The sequence below is a fragment of the Scomber scombrus genome, chromosome 23 (assembly GCF_963691925.1).
Source record: "Scomber scombrus chromosome 23, fScoSco1.1, whole genome shotgun sequence".
Taxonomy (NCBI): Eukaryota; Metazoa; Chordata; class Actinopteri; order Scombriformes; family Scombridae; genus Scomber; species Scomber scombrus.
Genome location: NC_084992.1, coordinates 16,457,361 through 16,485,236, shown reverse-complemented (window position 1 = coordinate 16,485,236; position 27,876 = coordinate 16,457,361). Strand labels below are relative to the sequence as shown.

Sequence of the window (27,876 nt, the reverse complement as noted above, 5' to 3'; positions counted from 1 at the left end):
AAAACAATCTCTGCACATAGGGCATCATTCTGCACAGTGAAGCTCAAACATTCAACCGCAGGAACAAGGAGGAAAAAAACAAAACATTTTTGTGTGATAGGAGACTTTAAGGGAAAGAGGGGATGGAGATAATGCATATATGGGGACAGGAGTTGTAAAAAAGAGAGAGGCTGAACCCGGTTCGAAAGTAGGGGGAAAAACATCTACATTTGTTTTTCCTTTTTTTCCCAGTCGCGCTACGTCGGATGCGCTCCAGTCCAGCCAGAGTGCGCGCACGCAGCTCTCGTGGGGACCGAGAGAAAGAGAGAGAGACGTGTGATTTCTCTTTGTACTGAATGAAGAGTTGAGGCCGGCTCCGCTACTGCTGCTGTCTCTTTTTATATAAGCAGAGTTTGCATGCTGTAAATAGCCCAATAAGCCGGTTACACTTTACGTTTCGCCATATCCATCGCTCACTAGTCTTGTGGAGGCGATTTGACCACTGCCAATGTCCCTTTGACCGGTTTTGGACAACAAAAGCATCAGGTCCAGCGTTGTTCTTCGGGGGATTTCAAGTCACACATTTATCAGTCAGGATTTTTTTTTCCAGTGCAGGGAAGCGAACCTCCTGCACGTCCGCACACCTCTTCGGCTCCTTTTTCGTCGCCCCTTTCACACTTCCACACCTCCTGGGGGGGTTGGCATTATTTTTTCCCCCATAGCGAGCGACCATGGCTGCTGTAACAAGCCCGGAGACGAGCCCTCAACCCCGGGTATACTTCCAGACGCCGGCCGGCACCACGGAGGAACCGGAGATACCCGTGAGGAAGCAGGGACGAGTTACCGTCAAATACGACCGCAAGGAGCTGAGGAAGAGACTCAACCTGGAGGAGTGGATTATCGACCAGCTAACGGACCTCTACGACTGTGAGGTAAAGACCCTAACAATAACCGGCCTCTAAACCGATCGAACATATCGATTAGTCGGCCCTGCTAAGTAATAGGGCTCTGTGGTAGAACCTAATAAGGCGTGTTTATCAGCTCCGGGTCTTGTCTGTCAGCACAGTCCAAAATCAAACTGTTGATAAAGAAATATTAATAGGCCCTTTGTCAGTGCTTTTGGCCTAGCCTCGCTTGTTCTATAGCTTATAGTACCGGACCATATGCTGGAAGATGAAGTAATGAAGACCAGAAACAATAGAGAACAATGTAAACACGTGAAAAAGAATGAATTCACATTAGACGTATACATCACTCTCATTAATTCTCTATGGTTCAACTTCAGCAGCACACCCACAGGTAGGCTTATTAAAGCCTATTGAGCTTTATAGCCAAATCATGAAGCCTCTGCTCTCTGTTCTGATTGGCTGAAACTGTTGCAGAGCACACCTGTGAATTCATTTTCATGCAATTTTAATGGCAGGCTGGAAATTACCACTCATATCAGTACTTTTTTCATTATGCAGCTGCCATAGAACAGTTTTGAGTTGAAAAATAAATTAACAGCATCACATTTTAATAGTATTAGTTCCATATAGAAACGAAGAAGGGGAAAAAATAGTTTTTGCCTGAGTGTTGCATGCCCCCCCCCCTCCCTTCTTTCATGTCTCCTCTAATTTCAGACAAAAAGTGAGCAGGTGGTAACAGAGGGGTACTTTCTCTCCGGTGGTGGTGGGGGGTCAAACATGGGACAAATGAGGTGTTACTGATGAGTTTGGGCAGGGGGTTCCGGTGATACATCTTGTCGAGGGGTCTCCTGTACTGATGACTGTGCATAACCATGAGTGGTAGATAACCTTAGAGACCCCTCTGCACTGGCACACATCAAACCCCTTGGTCATGGTCATGATAACGTAACCTGGCGGCAGCTGTGGTGTAGCTGCTGGCGTCAGTAGTTGGTAAGCTCATGTAGACTCTACTGAGCTGGCATTGACCCACATTCTATTCCTAGCGTGAGGAATACGACGACTTAACGGGTTTGGAGAATTCCTAGTAGGCTAGCGGAGAGAAAAGTCTGGACTGTCATTACATCACGTTAGAAAACACGTTACAAAAGCAATAGATGACAATTTTTGCTCCCTTCTTCTTTATATTAGTGATGTACAGCACCTTCTCCAGTCCCTGCTATCAAAACTTTCTTAACACTGGAGTCACCTAAGGACACCTGTCTGCACAATCCAATCAACTGTCAAACTGTAACTAACCAGACAATAAGCATGTGTGTAAACAGACTCAGGAGAGGTTGATAATTGACACAGCGTCTTTAGTGTCTAAACTTTATTGAGATTTCACAGCAGATCTGAGTGGGATATCTTCTAGCAAAGTGGCAGGCATACTACAGAGACTCAGATGCCAGTAAAGGTGATTAAATGGTCCAGAGAGGATTTTAAAATCAATGTGCGTTGATTGTTTGCCAATAATGGATTAATATGCCATGCATTAGAGCCCTGTGCCGTCAGAAAAGTATGAGTGAATGACTTCAGGAGAAAATCTGTGCAGTATGTTGTATGAGTGATCTTTGCACATCAATCTTTTTTTACAATTTGAAATAAGAATTTACTTTTAAGCTACTGTGCGGCCCTGGACTTCAAGGACAAATATTTCTCTTACTCAGTGTAGATTCATTCATTTATTCCCTCTCATTCTACATCCATCTTTCAGCCATGCACACTTTGTTATATTGATACTTTATTTGACAAAGTAGTCTGAAAAAGTCTGAAAAACCTCACAAATGGACGCTCAGAGACAGTGTCTGATGTTTCCAGGCAGACCTGAGGTCTGTAAGGATTTATTATGGTCAGATCACGAGCAGATGAGATGAATGATTTATTTTACACTTATGGACACACATCTCTCATTCCTCGCTAATGATGATGCCTATTTTGGGGCATTTGTCCTCAGTAGTTCCCCTCTTTTCATTGTCCCGATCCTTCCCTGCTGAGGCTGTTAGACAACAAAGAGATTAATTTACAGTCGGTTCACTGATGGAGACACATTGGGCTCATTTAGACGGGGAAATGTGGAGCACGTGCTACTAAACACTGTAACCGGAGAGGTGGCTTTAGCCAGTCAGGGAGCAGAGCACGTAGTGGAAGAACCCTGTTGTCTCACAAAAGACGAGGAACATGTGGCGTGGGATTTCTTACACCTCCCTTAATCTTTTTCTTCTTTTACCTTTCTCTCCTTTTCGCCGCCATGTCTGTCTTTTTGCTCTGACTCGAGTCTCAATCCAGGTTTTAAAATGTTGCCCTTCATTCATTTCCATACTCTCTGTTTTCTTGGTTGCATATTTCTACTATTAATAAAACCGCATGGAGTTTGTTCAGCAGGGAATTCATAATGAGCTATTTTCCCATTCATATAATCCCTTTAAACATGCCACAAGCACTCAGCCAGTCATTTCTGCTGGCCAGCGTGTCAGATATTCATCCAACCGCTTTAGTCAGCCTATCAGTCAGAGTTGCTATGGGTAATAGTGAGGAGCGGAGCCTGAGTATGATTCCATGGCAACAAGGCTTGTTAACTGTTTATGTTGGATTCAATTCACTTCATCGTGGATTCTGTTCTTTTCCAGTTAAGTGACAGAGATAATTACACCTCAGTTAATTCATATTATGTATTATCCTAAAATATTGCTGTAATTACATTTTACAAGCAAGGCATTTAATACATTTCCCAACTTATTGATAACAATTGATCCATAGAAAGCCTCAGTAGTCCATTAGACTCTAAAGATCTATTTGAATTTCATGCCTTCTTTTGGACAGCTGGGAAATGACAGGAAATGAGGGGAGAGGGAGACAGGGAATGACATGTGACAGATCCACTGCCAGACTCTATACATAACTCCGGATGTTGAGGTTATGTGGCATGCCTATAAACTAGTGGGCTGCTGAGATGTGCCGCGTTGAATGGTTTAGGGAAACAGGATCCTGTAGCGCTGGCATGCAAGCAGATATCTTGGACCCTGGCCAAAGGGTGACCCAAGTCATGAGGTCACCCATAACTGCTTATCTTGTCCATTATGTTCTTGAAATATTTTGGAAAATCGATGGGTTCAATTGGTTCCTTGGTCGCTCATATACTTTCTGATTGTGATTGTGGTAGACATACATGTGTTTCATATGACACCATGTAAGTCCAGACTGTCCTCCCAAAAAACCGACACAATAGGTTGTAATGTCAGATGTCCATAACTGGCGTATTGTGTTAAAGTGACAGATGACATCTAGCGGTCAACCAACCAACCAACCAACCAACCAGTGTTGTCACATAATTTGTAATAAAAATGGTGTCCATTCATGATATTGCCTTGCCAATTACTGGCCATTGATTTGAAAACGCTCCAGTGTGTCGTTCTGGAGAGCATGGTCAGACATATTTAGTTCAAGTTAGAGAACATGTTGTGTAAGTCACACTGTTTCAGGCATCATTTCCCGAGATGATGATGATGCACCGTATGGACAGTGGTACCCAGGATCCAGAGTCCAGACCAGCCCTCACATTAAAGTGGTCACAACTAGCCAGCCTATTTTTCTACAATACAGGTTTCTAATCAAAATGTAGACTGTTATGGAAAAGATTCATTCAGCTGTTTAACTGTCGTCTTTCTAAAGTTTTCCCCACTACTTTTTTAATAGCACCCCTGTTGACCTGACCTAGTTATACAAAGAAAACATACTTTAGTTAACAACAGCTCTTCGCTCATTATAACAGTTGTTGTGGTTGCTGTGTAATTGTTTAATCTGCAAATATACTGTTGCTGCCAGATACATGTCCAGACCAACCAGAAAGAGCCTTGACCTTTGGACTTTACTTAGTCACACATAATCTGTACTTTTACCTCACTGACGAGAGGACACTACTTCTATAAAGAAATACTAAATGCTATAAATTTAGTACAGCAGAAATAGGCCACGTCATTCCATTTCATCTCTTAACTCTCTTTCTTATAACTCTTCTACTCACAGTCTTGAAGGTTTTTGAAGAACAGAGCAGGTAACAGGAACAGCTCAAAAATCTGAAAAACTGGTTCCATTGCCGTCCTCAGTTGTTTTGATGGCACAGATGAAAAACAGCAACAGGTGTTTCACTCCCATGTTCAAAAAGGTCTTCTTATCCTCAGTCGCCTTGTGCTGAATTCAGAAGGCCTGCTGGGCAGCGCCGAGCTGTTCCTGCTCTCAGCTGCTCTGCTAAGTCTGCATTCTTCAAGAGGAAATTTCTCCTCACTCGTCAAGATTGTATTGGTTCCATCAAAGTGACAGTTTCCTTCAGTAATTGAGAATGAATCCTTTTACTTTTATACCCTTTTAGCTATATCATATTTTCCACAGCCATCTGTGCCCATTCTGTCTCCTTAATAATTCCTGTCAGCTCCAAGTCCCTATCCTTTGCCGTTTTTAATAGTTTCACTTTCTCTTTAAGGTCACTTGAATCGTTGAACACTACGTCTACTTCATCTACTGCTTACTTTTGTCATTTTAAGACAACTTTGATCATAAAACTGATTCTTAAACGGTAATCAATATCATGAAAAGTGCTTCATTCCCAAATCCCAAGTCAATATTTCCAACTATAGTCATAAAAGGTCATACATTTAACTGTCCACTTGAGTAAAATCCACATAAATGCAGTCCAGAGTCAGTTAAATCCACTTGTTTGATTCTTTAGAGAGAGAGTGGAGATGTTTGATCCAATGTCAAATTTTCCATTTTGAAAGCCATCACATCATATTACTGTCAAACCTGCACATAACAGAGACAGAGCTTGTTTCTGTTCAGTCTGAACCAGAAGGTCACAGAATCATATTTGGATATGTTGGTGCACTGCAGTGTGACGTATTCACCAGATTGGACCTTCACAATCTGACACTCAGAAACTGAGACAGAGATCCAGCCTGAAACACACAGAGGAGATTTAGTTGTTATAGGAAGATAAAGGATACCTCTTAATAAATTATATATAGTGAGTATAAGTTTCAATTCCGTCGGCTAAACATAGAAAAACATATTTGCAGTGAAGTTGAGAGTAATTCAATGCCAGCACTCACTAAAGCTGCAGGGCTTAAATGCTGTTATCAAGGTAAAATTCTTCAGTGTGCCCCAGGAAGGGTGCTCTCAACAAAAAACAGCCGGGGTGTGTTTAGTTGCTCATCCTGTGGCTCAGATTAATTTATGTTTTCAGAAAAGTACATTGACGATGATAAGATGATAAGCGTTTTTTTTTTCAATGGAAGAAAGCTATGCTGAAGGTTTCTCTACCACATTTAGGTTCCATTCATGGTCATTGTGTTAACCTCTCCTCTGCTCTGTGTCTGTTTGCCTGAGGACGGGGTTTCGGGCCCCTCCACCATACACACACACACACACACACACACACACACACAGTGGACAGCAGAACAAAGAAGCAGCAGTTAACTTGAGACAATGAACCAGGTGAAGTTTTACTCAACAATTAGTTCCACATTACTTCTGTTCTACACAACCGCAGCGTGCTTGTCGAGCTAATAGTTAATTGTTAAAACCCATGCTTTCTGTTTGTATCCTGTTCAGCTACAAATCTTAAAACTAGTCAAGTTCTTGTAAACTACTAGCTGAGACAGAAGCAACCCCCCCCCCCCATTCAAACCAGCCCCTCCCCCCTCTTACCAGCAGTACCTGCAGGCAGTGAATCACATCAGCAGCAGAGGGAGGAGGACATGTGCTTTTTTTCAGAAGGGGTGGTTAACCATGCAGTGGAAAAATGTCCATTTTAATGAAAAAGAAAAAGGGTAGTAAAATGACATCATTTCCAAAAAGGCCCTGGTCTTATTATCCTCTTTCAATGCAGGATACGTTCAGGTATTATATTAGTGAGGCTTTAAATACCTGCAGTATGTTAATGTGGCATTTCCATTGTTACAGAAACACTCCCTGGTTTTGTCCTGGTTGCCTCCAAATCCCACAGTTCCCAGCCATCTTGCTGCGTTTCAAAATAAAATACTTAACAGGCAGGAAATGTTTGGATCCGGGTGTCTCTCTTTCTCTCTCTCTGTTGTTATTGAGCCTTCACTCTATTACTGGCTTTGTATATGAGGTGATAAGTGAGTCTGAGCTTTACTCGAGGGAAAAGAGAAGTGGGGGTTACACTCATCGACTCTACAGCTACGCTTCTAGTAAAAAAAAAAAAAAACACTCAAATTTCACTCCAGCCCTGGTATTATTTCCATGGTAACTGGGTTGTTAAATGTTTATTTGCCAGTAAGCTGACTTAGCCTCAGTACGCTCGGTTTTCTTCTCATTCTATAGCAGAGCTGACGAGTAGCCACACAGTTAACAGTAGAGCGAGAGCGGGCAGACCAATCCCCAAACTCCAGAGTCCTACGTGGCCACACAGATACACACACACACACACACACACACACACACACACACACACACACACACACACACACACACACACACACACACACACACACACACACACACAGATGAGGATACGAGTGGGAACAGAGGCAGGATTGGTGAGCAGGAATGCAATAAACGGGGGGAAGAGAGGGAAGAGAGGGAAAAGAAAACGAGAGCGGATGGAAAAAGTAGTAGGAGTGGACAGGGATGCCAGAAAGGGAGAAAGTGTTTTTGTAACATGTGTCCTCTGTTTTTTTTCATGCTATATACACTTAGAAATGATAATAGTTATGACAGAGGTTTCCCTCCTAACTGCAGCAGCACTAGATCAGCCATTCAATACAGTGACTCAGTGACTTTGCAGTGAAGTAGCTTGTGCACCACGATGAGGACAGTTTGTTCCGTGTTTTTTTTGTTGCAATTTTGCTTTTACAGTAGATGCTTTTTTTGTGTGTTATTTTCCACAGCTGAGATGGTTTGAACATGGTGTCACACTCATTTCTCTGGGATTCCTCACATGTGTCAGAGGCCAGTAGAGCGTATATCCTCCTCCTCCTCCTCTTGGGTCTTTATGGGAATTTTTTGTTGGGATTTTTCCAAGTGTCCGAACAGCCATGTGAGCAAATGCTGACTGTGCCTGAGTTGACGAAACAGCAGAAAAATATATGCTAATGTATCAGCTCTGCGTTTCATACAAGAACTTTTGTCTTTTAACCCTCTATGGTACACATGATGAAGCCATTATATTATATATTATCATATTCAGTTGACTCACCAGTTTACAATTGATGTCATTTGAAAACTCTTTTTTATAAGTTTGTTAGTCTGATCGTTACCCTCAGACAACATTGTACCATTGTGAAACCGCCTACTGGAATGAATGCGTCAGATGGAATCAGGTTTGTACTACTAATACATTCCTGCTGACATTTCTTCTCTATTCCACTGAACACTGAAGTGTAAAAATACAATTCTGAGCTAAACCCACAAAGATTTGACACAAAAAATGTCACTGTTAATATTTTCCACAACAACATACATGCTACTGCACAACACAGTTTTTAACAACATGCCTTTGTGACTTTATTTTGTCCATGTGAGGAAGTAAGTGAATAGCTTATTCCTCAATTATGTTGCCACCTATTTTCACTCTGAGTGTGCTATCATCTCAAACAACAGACGGTTAAATGAAGTCATGGGTACAAACACAAGTCATGGTAAACAGGTCAATAAAAAAACATCATGCATCCGGATGTTGTGTGTCTATGAGAGAGAGAGAGAGAGAGAGAGAGAGAGAGAGAGAGAGAGAGAGAGAGAGAGAGAGAGAGAGAGAGAGAGAGAGAGAGAGAGAGAGAGAGAGAGAGAGAGAGAGAGAGAGAGAGAGAGAGAGAGAGAGAGAGAGAGAGAGAGAGAGAGAGAGAGAGAGAGAGAGAGAGAGAGAGGCATTCAGGGAAGTGTGTGAAGGGAAGCCTCACAGTGGGAACAGCTGTAATTTCATAGCTCTGGATTGTATTTACTGACACACATGTACAAAAACACACACAAAGCGCACAACTTTATCTCTAACCTTACACTTAAAGGTCTGAATACCAATCAGCATTACCCTGTTTCACTCAGTGTGTGTAAGAGGATGACTACAAAGAGTGGTTGTTACACAGCGGGAGTGAAAGACTCTAGTGTGTCTTTGTAAACACCCCCCCCCCCCCACACACACACACACACACACACACACACACGTACACCATATACACACATTAACACACTTTGCGCTTAATATGTTACATGTGGTTCAATGTCGTCTGACCTACTGACTGAGTGTTTGAGTGTTTTTAAGACTGAGAGAATAAAGAATAGAATATTGTGAGTAAGGGAGACTTAAGCGTTTGTTTTTGGTTGGTGTGTCTGTATGTGTGTGTGTGTGTGTGTGAGTAAGATCGGAAGGAAGTGAAGAACGCCAAGTGAGAGAAGGCATGGATGGAGAAAGAGGGATGTAGAGGGATGTTAGTCACAGAGTGGAATGTTTACGCATGTTGTCACAGGAAGTGTGTGTGAGCTAAAATAAAGGGGTGAGGGGGGGGTGAGACAAAGACTCATAGCGCATAGATTAATGAACAATATGAACAGACCACTTTCCCCTAAAAGCATACACCTGCTGATTCACACACACGCACATTCACCCGTCATGACCTCAACAAGTAATTGCACACTTGAAAAAACTTTGGAGGCTATTTTAAACATATGAGTCAGGTTTGGTTTAATGTTAGGATAAGAGTTAAAGGAATGTTTTTGGGTGATGGGTTCGTTGGCTAATTCGGCAATTTAGCTGACAAGGACACCAGATCAAACTCTTAAATGATAAAAAATGTAACTTAAAATAAAACTTTAAATATCAGTATTGCTCCAAGCTCTCCAAGCTCTGTATGTAGTGTGTTTGGGTTTATACTATATTCTCATTACTTTTTTGACCTATTGTAGTGATATGCAGCATGTTTTTTAAGAGCAGGTGCTTGTTTTATTTGTATCTCATGTATGCACACCAGGATGAGGACGACTCGATATAGCCAACATTGCTACAGACAGTTCACCCTATTCCACTGATCGACTGTTGGTGTTGGTAGCGCACCAAGAAAACGCTGCAGTGTGCCAGAAAAAGGCACGAAAGAGTTAGCTGAACATGGATGTAAACAATGCAGGCTCCAAAATATCCCAAAAATTGGCTTGGATTGCAAATGATGGATGAAAAGCTGAAATGCAGCCAACATGTTTGTTAGGCCTCAAGGACGCGCACATTGTGTTTAGTTGAGACACAATGAATGTAGATAGAACTTTGTTTCAGTGTGTAACTGTACAGGTTTACGTGTCCGGGGAGTGCATGTACACGGACATCTCTAATAAATAGTGTATGCATGTTTTGCGCATGTTTTTGTTTCTTTGTTGTTGTGTCTGAATCCTTGTGTCACGTGTCAGCTTTCACATAATGATTGCCTCACATCTTTCCACCATGTCAACCTGCCAGTATTGTGTTTCAGTCGATGAGCTCATCATCCCATCCTCTGTCACACAGGTTAGGCTGTCGGCCAAGTGTGAAGCTTTAAAAGCAAATCTTTAAACATAACCATTGTACCTTTTAAAGCTCACAAGTCAAGCCGGGCATGTTGGGAGTTTGATTACGCAACTTGGCAGCTTGCATCAAATCAAAGAGCAGGCATTAACTTGTTTAAATATCACAAGAAAAGCCATTTATCTTCTCATAATCTCCTGCAGAGCAAATGTGTATATTTTGTGCACACATACAGTAAATATCCAGGCTGTTAATATCTTTGCCTCCATAAACATAATGACTGTGATGTGATTTAAAAGTACCCCTTTGCTTCCCAGCTCATTACTTTAATTGGATGTACAATGTATCATATGATTTGTGTCTGACAAGCACTCCTGCTGGTCCTAAGCAAAGTGACATTTACAGTTTTTTTTTATTTTGTTTTTTTATTAATGCATTTTAAGATGGGAGATATGCTTTTGATGGCTGTTTTATGAAAGCTCCAGCACCCTTAGGGAGGCTTTTTAAAGTGAATATGGGTATAATAGTGATGCAGTTTGGTACAGGCCAGTGTTATTGCTATATGTGGCTCCAGGGTGTAGCTGCTGTAATGGTGCCTCTAAATGAAAAGATGGATATTAGTTTTGGAAATGAGTTTTTATCGGTCTCCATGTTGAAATAATGCACAAATAAACACTATAATGCAAATATAAACATTTAAAGGTGTAATATGAGATAGAGATATTCTCATTAATGACACCGGTGGTCGTTAAGTGAGCTGCAGTCAGCGTCCCGTTGCTTATACACATGCTCACACTTCGTCAGCATGTGTGTAATTGTGATATTGCATTCTTTGCCGGCCAAATCTGCAATGTCACAATGTATTTCACATGCTTTGCAATAATCTTAGCTTGTCTGTCCAATAGGAAGAAAGCCAGCTTGGGGGTTGGGGACGTGAGAGAGGTGAGGCTCACATAGATGTCACATCCTTTTAGATTTTCCCAGCATAGAAATCAGTCCACGGGGTGTTATAAGCAACAAAAAAGTTAGGGAGAGTCTCATCGTATTATTTCTGAGCATTCTATTAATAATTTTAGTTCATTTGTAATGTTTTAAAGTAAAAGTCTTATATAATTCTTATATATTGCTCCTTTTTAAGAGTGGAGAGTGGAGCTGGTAGCAGTTAACATGGATGCTGGGTATAGAGTCATTATCTTTTGTGGAGTCTCTTTGTAAGTAATGCCAACTGCCTGCAGGTTGAGTTAGGTAACACAGATCCACTCAGGAGTATATTTAGTCCCAGGAGGTGCATTAGAGCAGGCGCCAGTTGAGATGTTTGTTAACTGCAGGGAGGGCATATGTCAGTGCATGGCTTTATTCACTGTGGGTAAATGTCTTTTGTGTATAACAGTCTGGTAGCTGGTCCTCCCTCTCACTGGTATAAATATTGTATGTGTAGACAAGACAAGTTAAAGGGTTATATATCAGACTTATGCTTTTGAATTTTAAATATGGGAACTACTTGATGGCGATGGCACTGTTTGTCAGGTTCGAGCACAGGTGCAGTGATTCATATATCATCCATGATGTCACCGCCATGTGAAAGCTAACTTGAGCCTTCGTGGTATCGCAACTTGTGGATACATGAAAGATGTGCTGACAGATGGAAAGACAGCTGACAGGAAATAGACAAATAGACTGGCAGCAAACTGCTGAATGAGGGAGTCACTTCTGTCACATTATAATAATAATAATAATTATTATTATTATCATGATCATAGTACAAAGAGGCTAATTAGTTTGTATCATAATGTCATGTTTTTCAGTGGGAAACCTTAAATACACAGACTACAGTTTGTGTTGTACATGTGTGACCTTCAAGACTCTGATTTAGTTACTGAGCTGGAAGGAACAACAGACCATATTAGGGCAAAGAGTCTAATTACAGGTCGCTGATTCATCAGGAAGAGAGTCAGTAGATTGTCATTCTTTCTCTCGCTCTCGCTCTCCTCATTGGAATTGCGGAGTGTTGAATGAATGAATCAGCACGAGTTAGTTACATCATTCAGAAACGACCCACTAATCCTTTAATTAGTGTCTTTATTAGGTTCACTGACTTTAGACCATTTCTGTTTTTGATTCTGTGAAATAATCTCCTGGATTCTTCCACTTTGTGTGTGTTTTTATCCTGTAAGATGATTGATTAAATATGGAAACAAACCAAAGCATTAACTGATTAGAAAGCCCAGTGTGCTGCAGTGTTTTAGGAGTCAGAGGTTGTGCTGATGATTGATCTGCATGAATGTTCTCTAATCCTTTTTAAAATCTGCACAGATTATATTTCAGTAATGGCACAATGACAATGGACATTTCTGTGGCAAAGAAATGAATGTATCATGTTGGGGAATGAATGTTCAGTTTTGTCTGAAACTGCCAGAATGGAAGAAGAAGTCATTCAGTGAAGGTCATGGCAAATGAACAAGTGATTGTTGGGCCCTTTGGTGATGTCAGGATGTCAGTAGTATTTGCCAAGTATGCCATAATGGTAATCTATAGCCCCTTTTATATAGATCCCACAATATGCCAAAAAGAAGACCCATCATTATGTCAGCTTCTCTCTTTTTTTTTTACACTGATTCAAACAAAGCCAGCATAATGCATGTGTGTGACTTCAGACAGCATGCTGGCGTTCTGTTACCTTGCCAGGCAGCTGGATTTCAGAGATCATCCTGAGTGAGAATTCATCCTGTCAGGCTTCATGTTATGCACTTGTGTCTGAACCATCAGTGGTTTGGACCAATCAGCATCCTATGAGGATTCTCTTGTGATCTTGCGATGTCGCGAATCCAGATGCCTCTCAAAAGTAAGACTGTGATAGACAGATGGTTCATCCAATCACCTGTAGAGTTCTTTTTAAAAGTGCCTTCCCCCTTTTTCCGCTTTCCAAGGACGACTTCTCTTGACGGTTTTGCGTAACGAACCATCTGGCGCTTCAGGAATCAGAGGTGTAACACAACAGCATTGGCATCTAGTATGTGTTGTACAACCTTGCCGCTTTGAACAGGTTGTATAAAAGGGGCTCTTGTTTGGATGCATTCTTATTTTAATCTGCACACAACTTTATTCATGGCACTCATACATCTACATCCCTCAAACACACACAACAATGTCAGTACGTGTTGGTATTTGTGGAGCACTAGAGTTTCCTCCTCAGATCTGCCCTCTGTTCTCTGCTGCAGGAATGACAGTCTGAAGAGGACATGCAGAGTGGAGGTGGAGGGTAAAAGTGGGCACTTGAGATGTTGCCCGGTTCACATATTTCAGATGGACTTATGAAGAGAGATTCTGTGATTGATGTGGGCTGAAGAGAGATGGATGTTCTTGTATGTGTGTGTGTGTGTGTGAGAGAGAGAGAGAAAGAAGGATGGATAAAAGCTGGCTTTTAAATCATTTTCTATGCAAATCATGAAAAGTGAAATGAAAATTGCATACAAAGGTTAAAGGTTATCAGCCTAATCTTGTCTGTACACGCTCTGTAACCTCAATAGTGAGACTTACTTTATGTGTTAAATTGCTTTGAATTTTTTGAAAATTTCAAGACTCAACATGCTAAAAATCTTAAGACGTTGCTACGATTTTGTGCCAACCACTTGTTGCTGTGCAGTGACAGGTTATCTGTCCCTACGGATCACCTGCCAATCAAATCAGTGTTTTTCTGTTGGAGTTTTCTCTTGACAGAGTTTCTGTAGCTTGCCTACAAAGCTGCGGTGGTTCCTGAAGCCTGAAGCATTTAGTTCTTCTGTTAATTCCAAATAAACCACAGCGGTTTGGAGAGTAGAAGTGTAGAAAGCTCTGCCAGTGTGCTGTCAATCTGTATTAAGAGCAGTACATGAGAACTAATTATTATTTCCATTATTATTATCGATGAATCATTTAGTGTTCAAGAAAATGGTAGGGGAAAAAAGCGCATTTCCAATTTCCTAAAGTCCTTACAGATGCCATCAAATTGTTTTATCTGATACACGAGAGGAAAAAAAAATACTAGTATTAAAACTACTACAAAGAAAAGCAGCAAATTCTCACAATGAAGGAAGCTGCATGTACAAAATGTTTTGTTGGGTTGTTTTTTTGTTACACTAGTGGCCTGGATCTAGGAATGGCTGTGTTATATCTCAACAACTATTGGATGGATTCATCGTATACATTCATGGTCCCCAGAAAATTTAAAATGTGTCATTCCCAGTATGGCAATCTGCCAAGCACTGAGTGTTTAGAGTTAAATCCTTACTATTGTACTGTGTGATGGCAAGTAGATGCTGATTCATGTCAATACGTTAAAGTTTTTTTTCTGAAAAGTTTGCTTGGACAGGAGCAGCTCCTGAAAGAGAGAGCGGGCAGCAGTACAAACTGTTACTCTCGTGTAGCAGTTAGTGAGCATGATACAGCGGCAGAGCTCCAGCCTAGCAGCACAGCGCGGGTTGCCAGTATAAGTCTTGGCTGGAGGGACCCTGAGGGACCGGTACAATGTCTCTCCCCAGAGAGGCTGCAGCACAGACATGTCCAGTCAACACACAGAAACCACTGAACCATTCAGTCAGGCCAAACAAGCTGATGTGTGAATCATTCAACCGTACAGTGAGCAGCAATGACCATGGGCAGCTTTTTGGAGGGTCAAGGTTGGGCGACAGTCTACATTTTAACTCTCCAAATAGATTTTTATCAAATTGTGTGTGTGTGTGTGTGTGCCTGTGCGTGTGTGTGCTCTGGGTGGAGCGAGTGAACATTAAAGTGGAACTCTGTGATGTTGTGGTTGGAGCCACAGCTGCTCCAACCACTCCAACCAATTTCATCATGTGGCAGCTTAGACTTTAGAGTCTGCTCCAAATCGTGATAACTGCTAAATAGCATAACGTTACCTCACCAAAATGATGACCTCTGGAAATTGTTGCTTACTTTTATTCAATAAATTCTTTTTTTTTTTTTTTTTTTGAGAAAAAGCCAACAAGGCCAAACCATGTCCCCACTAAGATATCACTTTACTGTATATAACCGTGCCTAACTTTGACTCTACTAATGCTATATATATGTATGCTATTGTCACCTAATTACAGTGCAGGAACTACCGAAACTACTGCACTCGCGTCCTAATTATAGTGATGAATGTTTCCTGGCATCCTATGAAGATACGTCCTGTGTACTTGGAGCCTGTTGGGTTTGGAATGAGTCTGAAGCAGCCCACACAGCACTGAGGACACAATATCATGCCCACATCACATCACTACCACCGGGTTCTGGAGGCTCTGGTTCTTTTTACTTTACATGACAGAGAGTTTGCATTTTATCTGTAGTGAGATAGCAGGGCTGCAGAGTCAAAGCAGATGGAGGCTCTGGTCGGATGGAGTAAGGGCTTTTTTCTGTTGTTGTTTTTTTGTATCTACTTTTCAGAGAGTTGGATATAAAAATGAATTCACAAGCTGATGTTTTATGAAATTTACAGTTTGTCCTGTTTGTAACATCTTATTTCATCAGTGGAAAAAGAATGTAGATGATCTCGGGAAGGTTTAAGATGGGAATATATGACAAATGTACCTCTCTAGTTGTTATTCTGGCTGTAAAGAGGCTACTTCAGTTCAGCTGACTTGCCTGTAGCTCTTTGTTTCATCTCTGTTTTTCATACAGATTCAAAACAGGACATTATATTCTTCCTGTGAGGAAGTACATCCAACTGATTAGATGTGCAATAGAGATGAAGATCATGCGCAAACACACACACACACACACACACACACACACACACACACACACACACACACACACACACACACACACAAACCAAAGGTGCACAACAATTTATACAAAATCTTAGACACACACTCCAGGCTGGATTAAGTACATTGCATTGTATTGATTATGGATTGCTGTGGTTTATGGTTTATGGTTTGTGTGTGTGTGTGTGTGTGTGTGTGTGTTTGTGTGTGTGTGTGTGTGTATGTGTGTGTGTGTGTGTGTGTGTGTGTTTGTGAGGCCACATATTCATTACAGCAGCAGCCACTCACCACTTATCTTAATTGTGCATGAACACACACACACACACACACACAATTCCAAATGCACTATTCTCAATGTCATTCTGTCAACTTGGCCGTCTTATAGTTTTAACTCTCTGACACACACACACACACACACACACACACACACACACACACACACACACACACACACACACATTCTCTCAAACAGACTCAGCCAGCTACTTCCCACAGATATTGTCCAGCCCCCCCCCCCGCTATCTCCCCAAGGTCACGTGTCCAGACAGGAAGTAGCCGGGGTCTCTTGGTGTTTTTTAACCCTTGCATCGCTAAGGAGAATTAGAAAGAAGAGCCTCATTTTCTGGGAACAGAGTGTTTTTGTGACTCTGAAACTGTTTAGGCGGGGGAGGTGAGGGGGGAGGAGGGGTGGGGGCAAGTGAAGCTGAACAGGGAAGCTGACAGTAGTGATGTGCTTGTTATGGTAAGACCTGCAGATTCCTGATAAGCAATCGTGTGCAAGTGTGTGAGACGTGAGGAGATGGAAAGCAGCAGGCGATGACTGACACAAAGCATCTCCTGATCCCTTCGCCCCTGTTGACCCCACGGTGAATCTCTGTCTCTCTTACGTTCTCTCATTCTCTCATGAGTGGCCCAAACGCTGTAAATCAATGTGGCTTTCCCCCCCCCCCTCTTATTCAAGAGCGTGGTCTTTCATGTGGAGAGCGTGATTCATTGATTCCACGTTTAGATTTCTGTAATGCTTTGCCCTCACACTCACATAGCTCCCGTTTGCGTTCAGATTCGCTCTGGTTCTGCTCAAACTGTTTGCTTGCACTCAAATACTTGACTTCCGCTTGACTCCCACCACTGAGTCATGTTTATTAACTGTCCCGTTATTCGAAAAAGTCACAAAGAAAGCAAGGGAAGTATATTTCATAAAGCCCTAGAGGGCAGGAGTGAATGAACTCTGTTAAAGAGTATCCACCCATATGGGACGCTCTAAGAAGTAAAGCGAACGCACGTGTAAGGAGGCAAAGATCATTTCATTGGTAAAAATTACACCTGGCTTTCCATTGGTTGGGGGGTTTTTGACAGGGTTGTCGGACAAAAAAAAAATCTGTGAGCGGAGCAGAAATCTGAGAGCGGACGTTTGATGAGCGCACAGAAGCATCCTGAGCGCGAAGAGAAGAGACGGAGACAGAGCAGGAAATCTGTTCAAGCAACAATACATCTGAGTGCAATCATACAGTTGTGAGTGCGAGGGGCAGGGTTTGAGGGGAAAGAACAACAAAATCTGAAAATGAAATCTATAAATCACGCTCTCAAATTGAAAGACTGCACTCTTGAGTGAAGATAAGGAAAAAAGGCTTCTATATGAATTGACCTATAACAGACGCACAGAGGCTGATTTATGAGAGAGCAGCACACAGCGTTAATGCCAGCCAGAGAGGAAGGGCATCAAAGGAGACATAAAGATAAAAAGAGAGAAAGAGGGGGGGAAAGAGCAAGACAGGAAACAGGTTCAAGCCCAGTATTTTTCCACTGTTTCTGGATCTCTAATATATGTGTGTGTGTGTGTGTGTGTGTGTATTTGTATAATTTAATCAGATGACAGCAGACCAAATTAGAAGATCAGTCACAAGGGTCTCATGGATTGCTACCTCAAGATGGCTTGCAGGCAACTTTTCAGCTTTTAACTTAGAAATACTTTAACTTAATGTTCTTTACCAGCTTTAAGTCCAAAAAAGTCTGCTTAATCATCTCATACTATACAGAAACATGTTTCCATTTCTGCATCTCCACAGATTTTCATATTGTCTGCCATCATACAATATGTGCATGTGAATTGTTCCTTACCGTAACATTCGATATATGTGGAAAAAGTCTAATAAATAAAGGAGTTATTAGTTTTATGCTGGGTGTTCTCAGCTCCAGCATATCCTTCCTTGCTCAATCAATCACTGTTTATATAATACACAGGCCTGCGCATGCATATGATATGGGAGTCTGAAGGTGAGCTAATCAGCTTCTCTGCAAGTCTCTGTGAGCTGCAGCTACTTGTAAAGCCCCTCCTGTGAATCCTTACCCAAATATAATTATGCAAATCTTTGCAGAAGCATATTTCAGCCTTTAGCCGCCACCATCTTGGACTCGGAACACAGCAGAAATTTGTGTTTTTTTAAGTGTATGAAAGGTTGGAAGTTGAACCTCTTCTTAGTAGTGCTGAATGATTCATGTCTCAGTCCTTTTTGATTTGGATCATTAGAAAAAAATGATTGAAGCACACTCCAGCTTTCTGCATTAAAATATCTTTTTTAATGCAAATAGAAAATTTAACCAGCTCACTTTGGTTTAAGACTATAATACTAGCACCTTTCTTTTTTGTAGTGTTAGTGATGTAGAGCTGTCAAACTGGTGTGTGTGTGTGTGTTCATATTTGGACAGTATGTTCTTTTAGCTGTGGGAACCGAAACGCACGTAATAGTAAAACAATGTCAGCTATGCCTGTGCTCACATCAGCCATGGATGATTGTGTGTCTGTGAGCGTTTACACATATTTTGTACCTGTGACACCGTGCCAAGACAACCAACCCGGGGCAATAGTTTTAATGGACTACACACTTAACTGCATACACACACACACACACATCTATATATAAATACTCAGCAAAAACACTTGGCTGCTTGGACTGGCCCCAATACAGAGAGTCCCATTGCAGATTGGACAAAGGCAAATCATCTCAGTGTATCAGTTTGAAATTTATTCCATGCAACCTGGTTTTCATCTTTATAGCCAGTTTATCTCCACGCCTGTAATAAATCATGATGAGAACAGCATGTAAAGGAGTCTGACATATTCTGCTCTGATGGACGCATGAAGAGTCCCAGGCGAGTCAAAACAAACACAGGGAAATTGGAGGGAATGGCGACATTGTTTAGAGCCACGCGGCCTACTTTTCCTACTTCTTCCTCCTTCCTCCATCCTGTATGCTCCAGCCATTCGCTTCCCTCTTGTCTCCAACTTCCTCCATCCTCCTCTTTCTCCCTATATATCCCCCCCTGGTTCAAAACATTGTTTTTGTCTTTTATAGCACGAGCGGCCCTCCCGAAGTCTCGACTATTTTTATCCCATTTGTTGCTGAGGCAGAAGGAAAGCAGAAGTGGCAATTTAATGTCCGTTTTGAACCCGGTTGACCCGTAGAAGCGGATGAAACGAAGCAGTATTCCTCGCTGCTTTCACTCCGAAAGTCTTAACCACCCTTGTGTACATAGATCCTATCAAAAGAATCAGTTATGTGGTGTGTTATCACTAAATGACATGCTGTGTAATCCTCGTAGGTGGCGTCAATGACCTACATACACATCTACACTGGAACTCCCCGCACCGATCAGCCATCGGCTCGCATCCACTTTATTACACTGGATGTGGAGCCTTATTGTCGTTTCATTAACCATGTGTCCAAAATAATCCTGTCAGCATTTTGACTCATGACTGTTGGGAATTTCTCCGATTTACGCTCTTTTTATATCTGCATACTTCATCTTTCGCTGCGATTAGGCTGTAACTGCATTATGTGTGTCTCAGAAGAAGTAAATCTCAGTTGCGGAGTCAGGCCTGTTAGGATACTGTAAGATGAAGTCGGGGGGAAAAATAGATCCTGTCGACACATGATAAAGCTTTTCTAGCGAATCTGCTCAGAGATCAAACCTCTCTAAAGAAACCTCTGACTTTGCTTCATCACTTTTTTTTTTCAACTTTTTTGTCATCAGATTCAGAAATGTTTACAGAAGCCATGATAGGCCTTTTTGTTGCAATACGAGGGTGCTGACCTACTTGTGTGTGTGTGTGTGTGTGTGTGTGTGTGTGTGTGTGTGTGTGTGTGTGTGTGTGTGTGTGCCACTGTGTACAGTATGTGTGTAGCTTCTGCTTTTCCAGTGAGTTAGCTGTATCTGGCATTTGATCTGTCCAAGCCTACAGCCTGCTACACAGCCCCCAGTGAGAGAAATAGTACTAGGAGCCACACACACACACACACACACACACACACACACACACACACACACACACACACACACACACACACACACACACACACACACACACACACACACACACACACACACACACACACACACACACACACACACACAGTACACACAAAACTGCTCTCATACTGTCACATCTCATTCTGCTGTACTCTGCAGGCAGCCTCCAGACAGACAGCGTGTCTGTCTCAGACTCAGTGTGTTGGTGTGTGAATCATATTTGCAAGTTTGTCAGGAAGAGTTGAATTCATTTTTTAAACCAGAATAGAATAGGTTGATACGCAGCCAATCAGAGCTGTGTGATATGATGATATATTGCATGATGATAGAAAGATATCTGAAGAAGATGGGTCACAAATCTCGCAAATCACAGTATTTGGTGTGTCTGTCCTCAGATCTGCCTTCCTTTTACCTCCAGACCACTTTAACTTGTTCCACACTACACTGCATTGTTTACACACCTACAGAGTGTGCCAAAACCCCATAACCATCTTCTTAGTCCAGATCACATCTGCAGCCAACAGAAACCCCCCTCCAGACTCCAGACTAGATCAGCCAGTCAGTCTGCAGGATTGTTTTGGAAATCCTCCCTCGTGATTCCTCGCCTTCTTTGTGTCTCCTCTCCGTGGCCCGTCTTCCGGCCTTTTTCAACATCCCTCCCTCCCCTCTTCTCTCCCTCTTTCTCTCCCTCTCCCCCCCCCACCCCCCCCCCCCCACCCTCCTCATCCTCTGTCTCTCGGGCAGCTTCTCTCAGCTGCTCCCTCTTCTCGATATGCTGTTTAACCTCTTCCCTTCCTTCCTCCCGGCGTTCCCTTCCCCCCTTTGCAAATTTAACAAATCATTTTCAAGTAAGCTAATATTAACATTTTTTAGTATATTTACCAGCTGTTAATGTGGTAAAGTTAACTTATGAGTATGAGTCAGACATATGAAATAGGAATAAAATGCTTCAGTACAGGACCTGAAGTGTAAGAAAGTTAAAAAAAAAAAATTTGCATTTAAGAAATCCAGTATGTTGTCTTTTGTTCGCACCCTACAGCCAAATTCATTCAGAAGGGGGATTTAAAAGACAAAAATCTTAATTCATTAACTTGTGATTGAGTAGAAGTCATGATAAAGAAACGTCTTCTTTATTTATACAGCTTCTTTGTCTTCTTGTCCTTTCTTTCCGGCATTTTTCTTCAGGTTTTTTTTTTTGTTTTACAGTGTGTAGTAGCACATGGAGCCCAGATGTCTTTGTGTCAGACTTCTCAGGCTGAGTGTGTGTGCGTGTGTGTGTGTGTGTGTGTGTGTGTGTGTGTGTGTGTGTGTGTGTGTGTGTGTGTGTGTGTCTGCAGTGTAAGCATGTGTATGTGTTTTGAGTGTATGAACTGCTTTAATTTTGCTGTTCAGTAAGAATACAGCTTATGTGTGTGGGTGTGTGTGTGTGTATTTGTGTGGTACGTGTACTTTTTCTACTACTGCTGGTTAAATGTTGTACTCTCATCTAATGTGTGTGTCAGTTTTTTGGCACATTTTTGTCTGCGTTGCTACTTACAGTATGTCTCCTTTTTTCTGTGTGTGTGTGTTACTCTGCTGACAGCAAGTCTGTCTGTCACCTTCAGTCTCTATCTCGCACATACAGGCTGTCTTGCTCAGAATTAAATCCTTATACCCCGCCCTTTACACTCACACACATGCACAAGCACACACACACTTCATCCAGCTCAGACTTATTAATGCACATTTCTATAATTCTTTAATCCACATGTGTGTGAGGTGTGTGTAACAGCAAGCGTCTCTGTGGCGGTGAGGAGTTTTCACATTTGAGAAACGCAGCGTTCAGCTAATGTGACACACACAGCATGCTGTGCCTGTGTGTGTGTGTGTGTGTGTGTGTGTGTGTGTGTGTGTGTGTGTGTGTGTGTGTGTGTGTGTGTGTGTGTGTGTGTGTGTGTGTGTGTGTGTGTGTGTGTGTGTGTGTGTGTGTGTGTGTGTGTGTGTGGAGTAGGGGGCAGTTGGGCAGGTGCAGAGACAGCTGGTGTGGGCAACTCAAACCAAGGGGGAGGTCGAGAGCGAGAGAGATTCCTGGAGAATGACATGAATATAGGGTAGCAATTGAGCTGCAAAAGAGGGGAAACGAGTGATTGTGTGTGTGTGTCTGTGTGTGTGTGTGTGTGTATGTGTGTGTGTTGTCGTCGTCCTCGCCAGCGGTGAACTGCTTTGGTTGCACGCACACACTGAGCCAGTGTGTGTGAGCGAGACAGATGGAGAAACAGAGAAAGAGAGGGAGGACTATTAAACAGCTTTTTATAGAGCGACAGCTTAATCGAAGAAGAGAAAGAATTGATTGGATGAAGAGAGAGACGGCCTGGCGAGAAGGAAAGAAGGAGACAAAGACGAACTTGCAGCGAACCGAGTTTACAGTTCTATTTATTTAATAGGCTATATATCTCTACGCCAGAGGCAACTGCACCTGTACATTTTCACAGTACGGGTCAACTTCATTAGTGCATATATGTGTGTTTTTACATATCATTAAAACTGCCAATTACAAGCCTGTTTTGAATGTACATTTTTTCAGACACAGACACACACACACAGATACACACACACACACACACATACACACACACTGTCACTTTCAGTAAGTGCTGTATGACTATGGTCCTACTCTTCTCTTCTTTGTTTTACTGTAGGTTTTTAAGGTTTGCGTCTTTAACTGTCTCCTATTGTGTTTAATTTTAAGATCGCACCCCCTCACCATAGAAATACCATTTATTTTGGTTATGTCCTGTTAGATTTAAACTTTCATGTGAAAAGTGTGTGCTGTTTTGTGTTGCAAACTCTGGTGGGTTATAAAAAGTCACAAAGCTTTCACGTAAACAAATAAATCTTGAGTTAAAGTAGATATTTCTTTTCCTGGAAAAATCTAATTTGCTTTTGATCAAATTTCCACATTGATGAAAGCATGTGCTTTGCCGGCCGCTCTTTGTCTCTCCTCTCTTTTTCTGTCTCGTACAACACGTGGGGTGATGGGCGGACGCCGCCCTCTAGTGTCCAGAGGTTCAACAGTCACTGTACCGCATCATGCAGACTGAGACAGAAATGACTGTGTTGATCTATTTCCAGACAACAACCACAGAGCATAAACACAGGCACTAAGAATAGAAAGGATGAGGATTTCTTTCCATGTGCACATGAAAGACTAATGTGTGTGTGTGTGTGTGTGTGTGTGTTATAGGAGGAGGCCATTCCTGAGCTGGAGATAGACGTGGATGAACTGCTGGATATGCCCAGTGATGTTGAGCGGGCAACCAGGGTCAAGGTACGTAATAAAGATAAAGATATGCAGGTTCTCAGAAGCTTACACAGCAGCGAGCAGCATTTAATCTCTCCTTTTGTTTTGTTTTACAGGAGTTGCTGGTTGACTGTTTCAAACCTACTGAGGTAAGAAATCTTCCTTTCTTCTTCCCCCTCCCCTGATTCTCTAACGCCCACATGTATGAAGTATGGATTCACGTGTTTTGTCCCTCCTGTCTCCCCGTAGGACTTCGTCTCAGAGCTGCTCAACAAGATCCGAGGGATGCAGAAGCTCTCCACGCCTCAGAAGAAATGATGGTGTCCATCCTCCTCCTCCCTGATGTCCTCCCTCCTCTTCCTCCTCCTCCTCTTCGGCCCTCACCTCTCATCTTCCTGCCACTTCCCATCCTTTTGTTTTAGTTTTTTTTCCATCTGCTCCTTCCTCCTTTGGGCCCTCTGCTCTTTCCTTTACACCCCTCTATTTTCATCTCTTGTTGCCTGGATACAGCCCCATAAATCTTCCTTTCTTAAACTACTAGGAAAGAGAAGAAGTTTTAAAAAATACGTTATTACCGGGTGAAATCAACAACATGCGATACATCTCAAACCAGGCACACACTCTCCTTCCATCTCTGCCTCTCCTTCACCCTTTGTTTGGTTTCACTCCTCTTCCTCATCCAGCTCTTCTTCCTCCCACCCTCCTCGCACCAACCCTCCATCTGTCTCTGCCCTCCAACATGAAGGAGAAGGAGAGGAGAGGAGAGGAGTGGAGCTGAAATCAGTCCCGTAATTACTGAGAGCAGAGAGGCCAAGAGTGGGAAGAGGAACAGGAGAACGAGCCTGCGACAGCCAAGAAAAAGAGCGGAGGGGTGAACGCTGAAAGAGGAGGAAGAAGCAGCCAATCAGCTCGAAGCACTGTTTAGGTTTATCATTTATATGTAAGGGGTCTAAAGTTGTAAATGATCCAGCTACCAACCATTGTTCTGTTGATTTCTGGTTCTGTTTGAGGGCATGGGGATATTCACTTGACTTTTTTTTATTATAATTATTATAATTATTATTAAGTAACTTTCAGATTTTGGGGGGATCTGTACCATCTTTGCTAATTCCCCCCCCATTTAATCAGAGGCATTTGCTACAGTGGTGCATTTAAAGGTTCTTTCGTGTGCGTGTGTGCATCTGTTGAAAAATCTGCACTATGTCATTTTGGGAAGAAAGTCTGAACCTCTGACCACAAAGAATAATGTATGTTATATCTTTAGTGCAGCAGAACTGTCTCCAAGCGGAAAATCTGATCCCTGGAAATGGTGCTTGAACCTAAAAAAAGAGTCACTGGTTGGCTGTGGTGGTCGTACGCTCCAACTCATTTTAGACAGAAAACACTGATCTTCCTTTGAGTAGAAGTAGATCCTCTTAGGTCGGATGATGTGCTTGAAAATAAGTTTTTTTTTTCTCCTTCTACTCAGATGTGTAGTGCAGTGGTTAAGAGAGGCTCTGTAGAAGCCACTGCTGTCCGGCCTGCACATACATGTGTACGTCTGTGTGTTGCTAAATGCTACGTGTGTGTGTTGCTACATAATGTACAGCAACATTCATAATAGGAGTGTTTCTTATGGCCTGTATATTCTGCTGTTCTGTACGAGAAAGAAGATTTTTAGTATAGGACTGGTTCCTGTTGTTTAGGGTTGATTTTTTTCTGTTGTTTTTTTCCTGGATGCGTTTTGTCACACACTCTCTTGACAGTCCGACAGGGGGACCCAAAACAAAGCTGCCTTGTTTGTGTTTTTTTTTTTTTTTTTTTTTTAAATCATCCCCCTCTCTTTGTCTCTTTCTCACTGTTATTCTTTTATTGAGTCCAGCACATTCTTTTGTGTTTGGCAGAGGTCAGTTCAGAGTGGTCACATGTACATGGAAACTCTGAAAATCTCTTTGGAGCTCCGTGTTGGTGTGGAGACTATGAAGCGTCCTCTGCCCGTCACGTCAGTAAACCCACCAATGAGATGGCTGAGTGGGCGGGATAGAAGGAGGGAGGCCACTGTTTCAAACTGAAGCTGATGAAATGCATTCATCCTTCTTTTCTCTCCTTTCTTTCTTTCTTTCTTTCTCTCACTCTCACACACAGAAGCCACCCCTCGGGGCGGAGGAAACGGAAACATGTTAGCAAACACAGCTGCCTCTCACACAAACGTGCACATATCACACACACACACACACACACACACACCCCCACGCACACACACACACACACACACACACACATATCAGACGCTGACAGAAAGAGAGAGGGGGACAGGTCCATAGCTGTCACAAGATGTGTGTGTTTCCCCGCTACAGCTGCCAATCATCTCCAAGAATAAGTCATCTGTTCCTTATCCTGAGCCAATCAGATCAGAGACCAGAGCCCATCAGCCTATAGGAGAAGCCGTAACGTTTGCTGTGATTCCTGTGACCAATTGTGAACACCTGCGGTGACAGCAGAGCGTCACCGTCTGTCTCCCTCTTTCTGTCTCCACACCAACAGACACACACACACACACACACCCAAACTGGCCCATTTTTATCGTGCTGCTCTGTCAGTTCTCCCTGGCATCCCCCTCTCTCCTCCTCCTCCTCCCATCCATTTCCATCCTTCTGTCCCTCCACTCTTCCTCCATCCTTTCTTCAGTTTTTCCTTTTTTAAAAACAGATGTTGCCTTAGGTATTATTTATGTTACACAAACCAAATAAAGACATTCATTTTTAAAAAGGTAACGCAGACTGTTTAAAAACATGCGTTACTGAGCAGAACTGCGGCATGTGATCTGTCGCTCCTTTTTTTTCTTTTTTTTTTTTCTTTGGAAAACAATGAGATTCTGTTGTTTTGGGGTTTTGTTTTTTAGAAGTGAGTGTTTAATACTTAGGCCTTGATACAGTGATTTTGTTTAGATAAACAATGTTCTTTACATTTACCATTTGAATACTGGTCTGTTTTTATTGTGATCATGACACTTCTTGATGCCAGGCCTTGGATTAACATGTAGTCGAACAAAAAATCCATTCAGATACATTTTGATGCGATTGCTTTTGCCTTCCTTGTGGGGTTTCCAGATCAGCTGTCTGCGTTGTTTTGGAAACATTTTGATTGGTTGGATTGTACCAGGCAAACTCAATCAGTAGCTGAATTTGAGTGGATTTTCATTTCTAAATCCAGGTTTGGATTATACCTTATTAGACTGTTATTGAGAAGTCTGTTTTTTTACTGTTGGGGAAAATTGCAAAAAAATATATATACTGATTATTCTCATTGAGGCTAAATACAAGAGCTAAACATGCGGATTGGAGGAGTGGTGGTGTTTTTTGGACAATGATTAGATCAAACCAACAAACAAATGTAGCAATATCAACAACAGGTCTTGTTTTTGCCCAATTTTGTTACACTTTTATGCAACTTTAATAAAAACATGTAAAATGGACATATTGTTTCTCTTTAGTTATTGTGGTTGTTCATTCACTGCTTCAAACAAAACTTAAATAGACCTCTATAGATAATTATGCAGCACTTTATTAGATTATTATTATCTGTAAATACAGAATGTATATTTAAATAAATGAGTGTATGATTTATTCATTTGGCAAGTATTTAAAAATGTTTTATCAGTCTTTACACAGCTGTTTCATAGCAGGTAAAGCACATGTAATTACTAATGCAAACAATGACAGTGTGCATGCCAATTACCCAGCATACACTATAATAACAGGATCCTGAAACTGGTGTAACTACATGGAATGCATCCATTATTATTGATATCCATCCAACCTGTGGGTTTCCTGCTATGACATGTCAAAATGTCTGCCATTAAAAAGGCTCATTATTCAAATAATATGAACTGCATCATTAGCACTGACATGGCTCCCCTGCGTTACTTTGGCGCCACTCTGTGGTTAATGGCAGTATGACAACTGCATGTACACATGCTTTGGGAAGAATGTAGTACAAGTTAAAACATTTGGACACTTCAGGTTCACTTCTGTTTGCATCCACAGTAAATTGACATAGATATTAAGATGTAATCACTACCAAAATAAAACATCTTTCTTACTCTCTTTGCTTTTGGAATAATAGGTCATGTGTGTT

General features: G+C 41.9%; 2 protein-coding genes across 2 annotated transcripts in view; one reads left to right on the top strand and one right to left on the bottom strand.

Annotated features, from left to right (window-relative positions):
- Positions 1-5,141, bottom strand: part of plcb3 (phospholipase C, beta 3 (phosphatidylinositol-specific)) — a 62,134-nt gene extending 56,993 nt beyond the window's left edge. The window contains exon 1 of the mRNA XM_062445435.1: positions 4,948-5,141. The gene's annotated coding sequence lies outside the window, so the exon portion shown is untranslated. The remainder of the gene's footprint in view (positions 1-4,947) is intronic.
- On the top strand, positions 145-27,214 carry ppp1r14bb (protein phosphatase 1, regulatory (inhibitor) subunit 14Bb). Its single transcript, XM_062445437.1, has 4 exons — positions 145-911; positions 23,704-23,787; positions 23,877-23,909; positions 24,010-27,214. The coding sequence occupies exons 1-4, from the start codon at positions 711-713 to the stop codon at positions 24,076-24,078; spliced, it is 387 nt and encodes a 128-aa protein (XP_062301421.1). The 5' UTR covers positions 145-710; the 3' UTR covers positions 24,079-27,214.
- Positions 27,215-27,876: the final 662 nt, after the last annotated feature.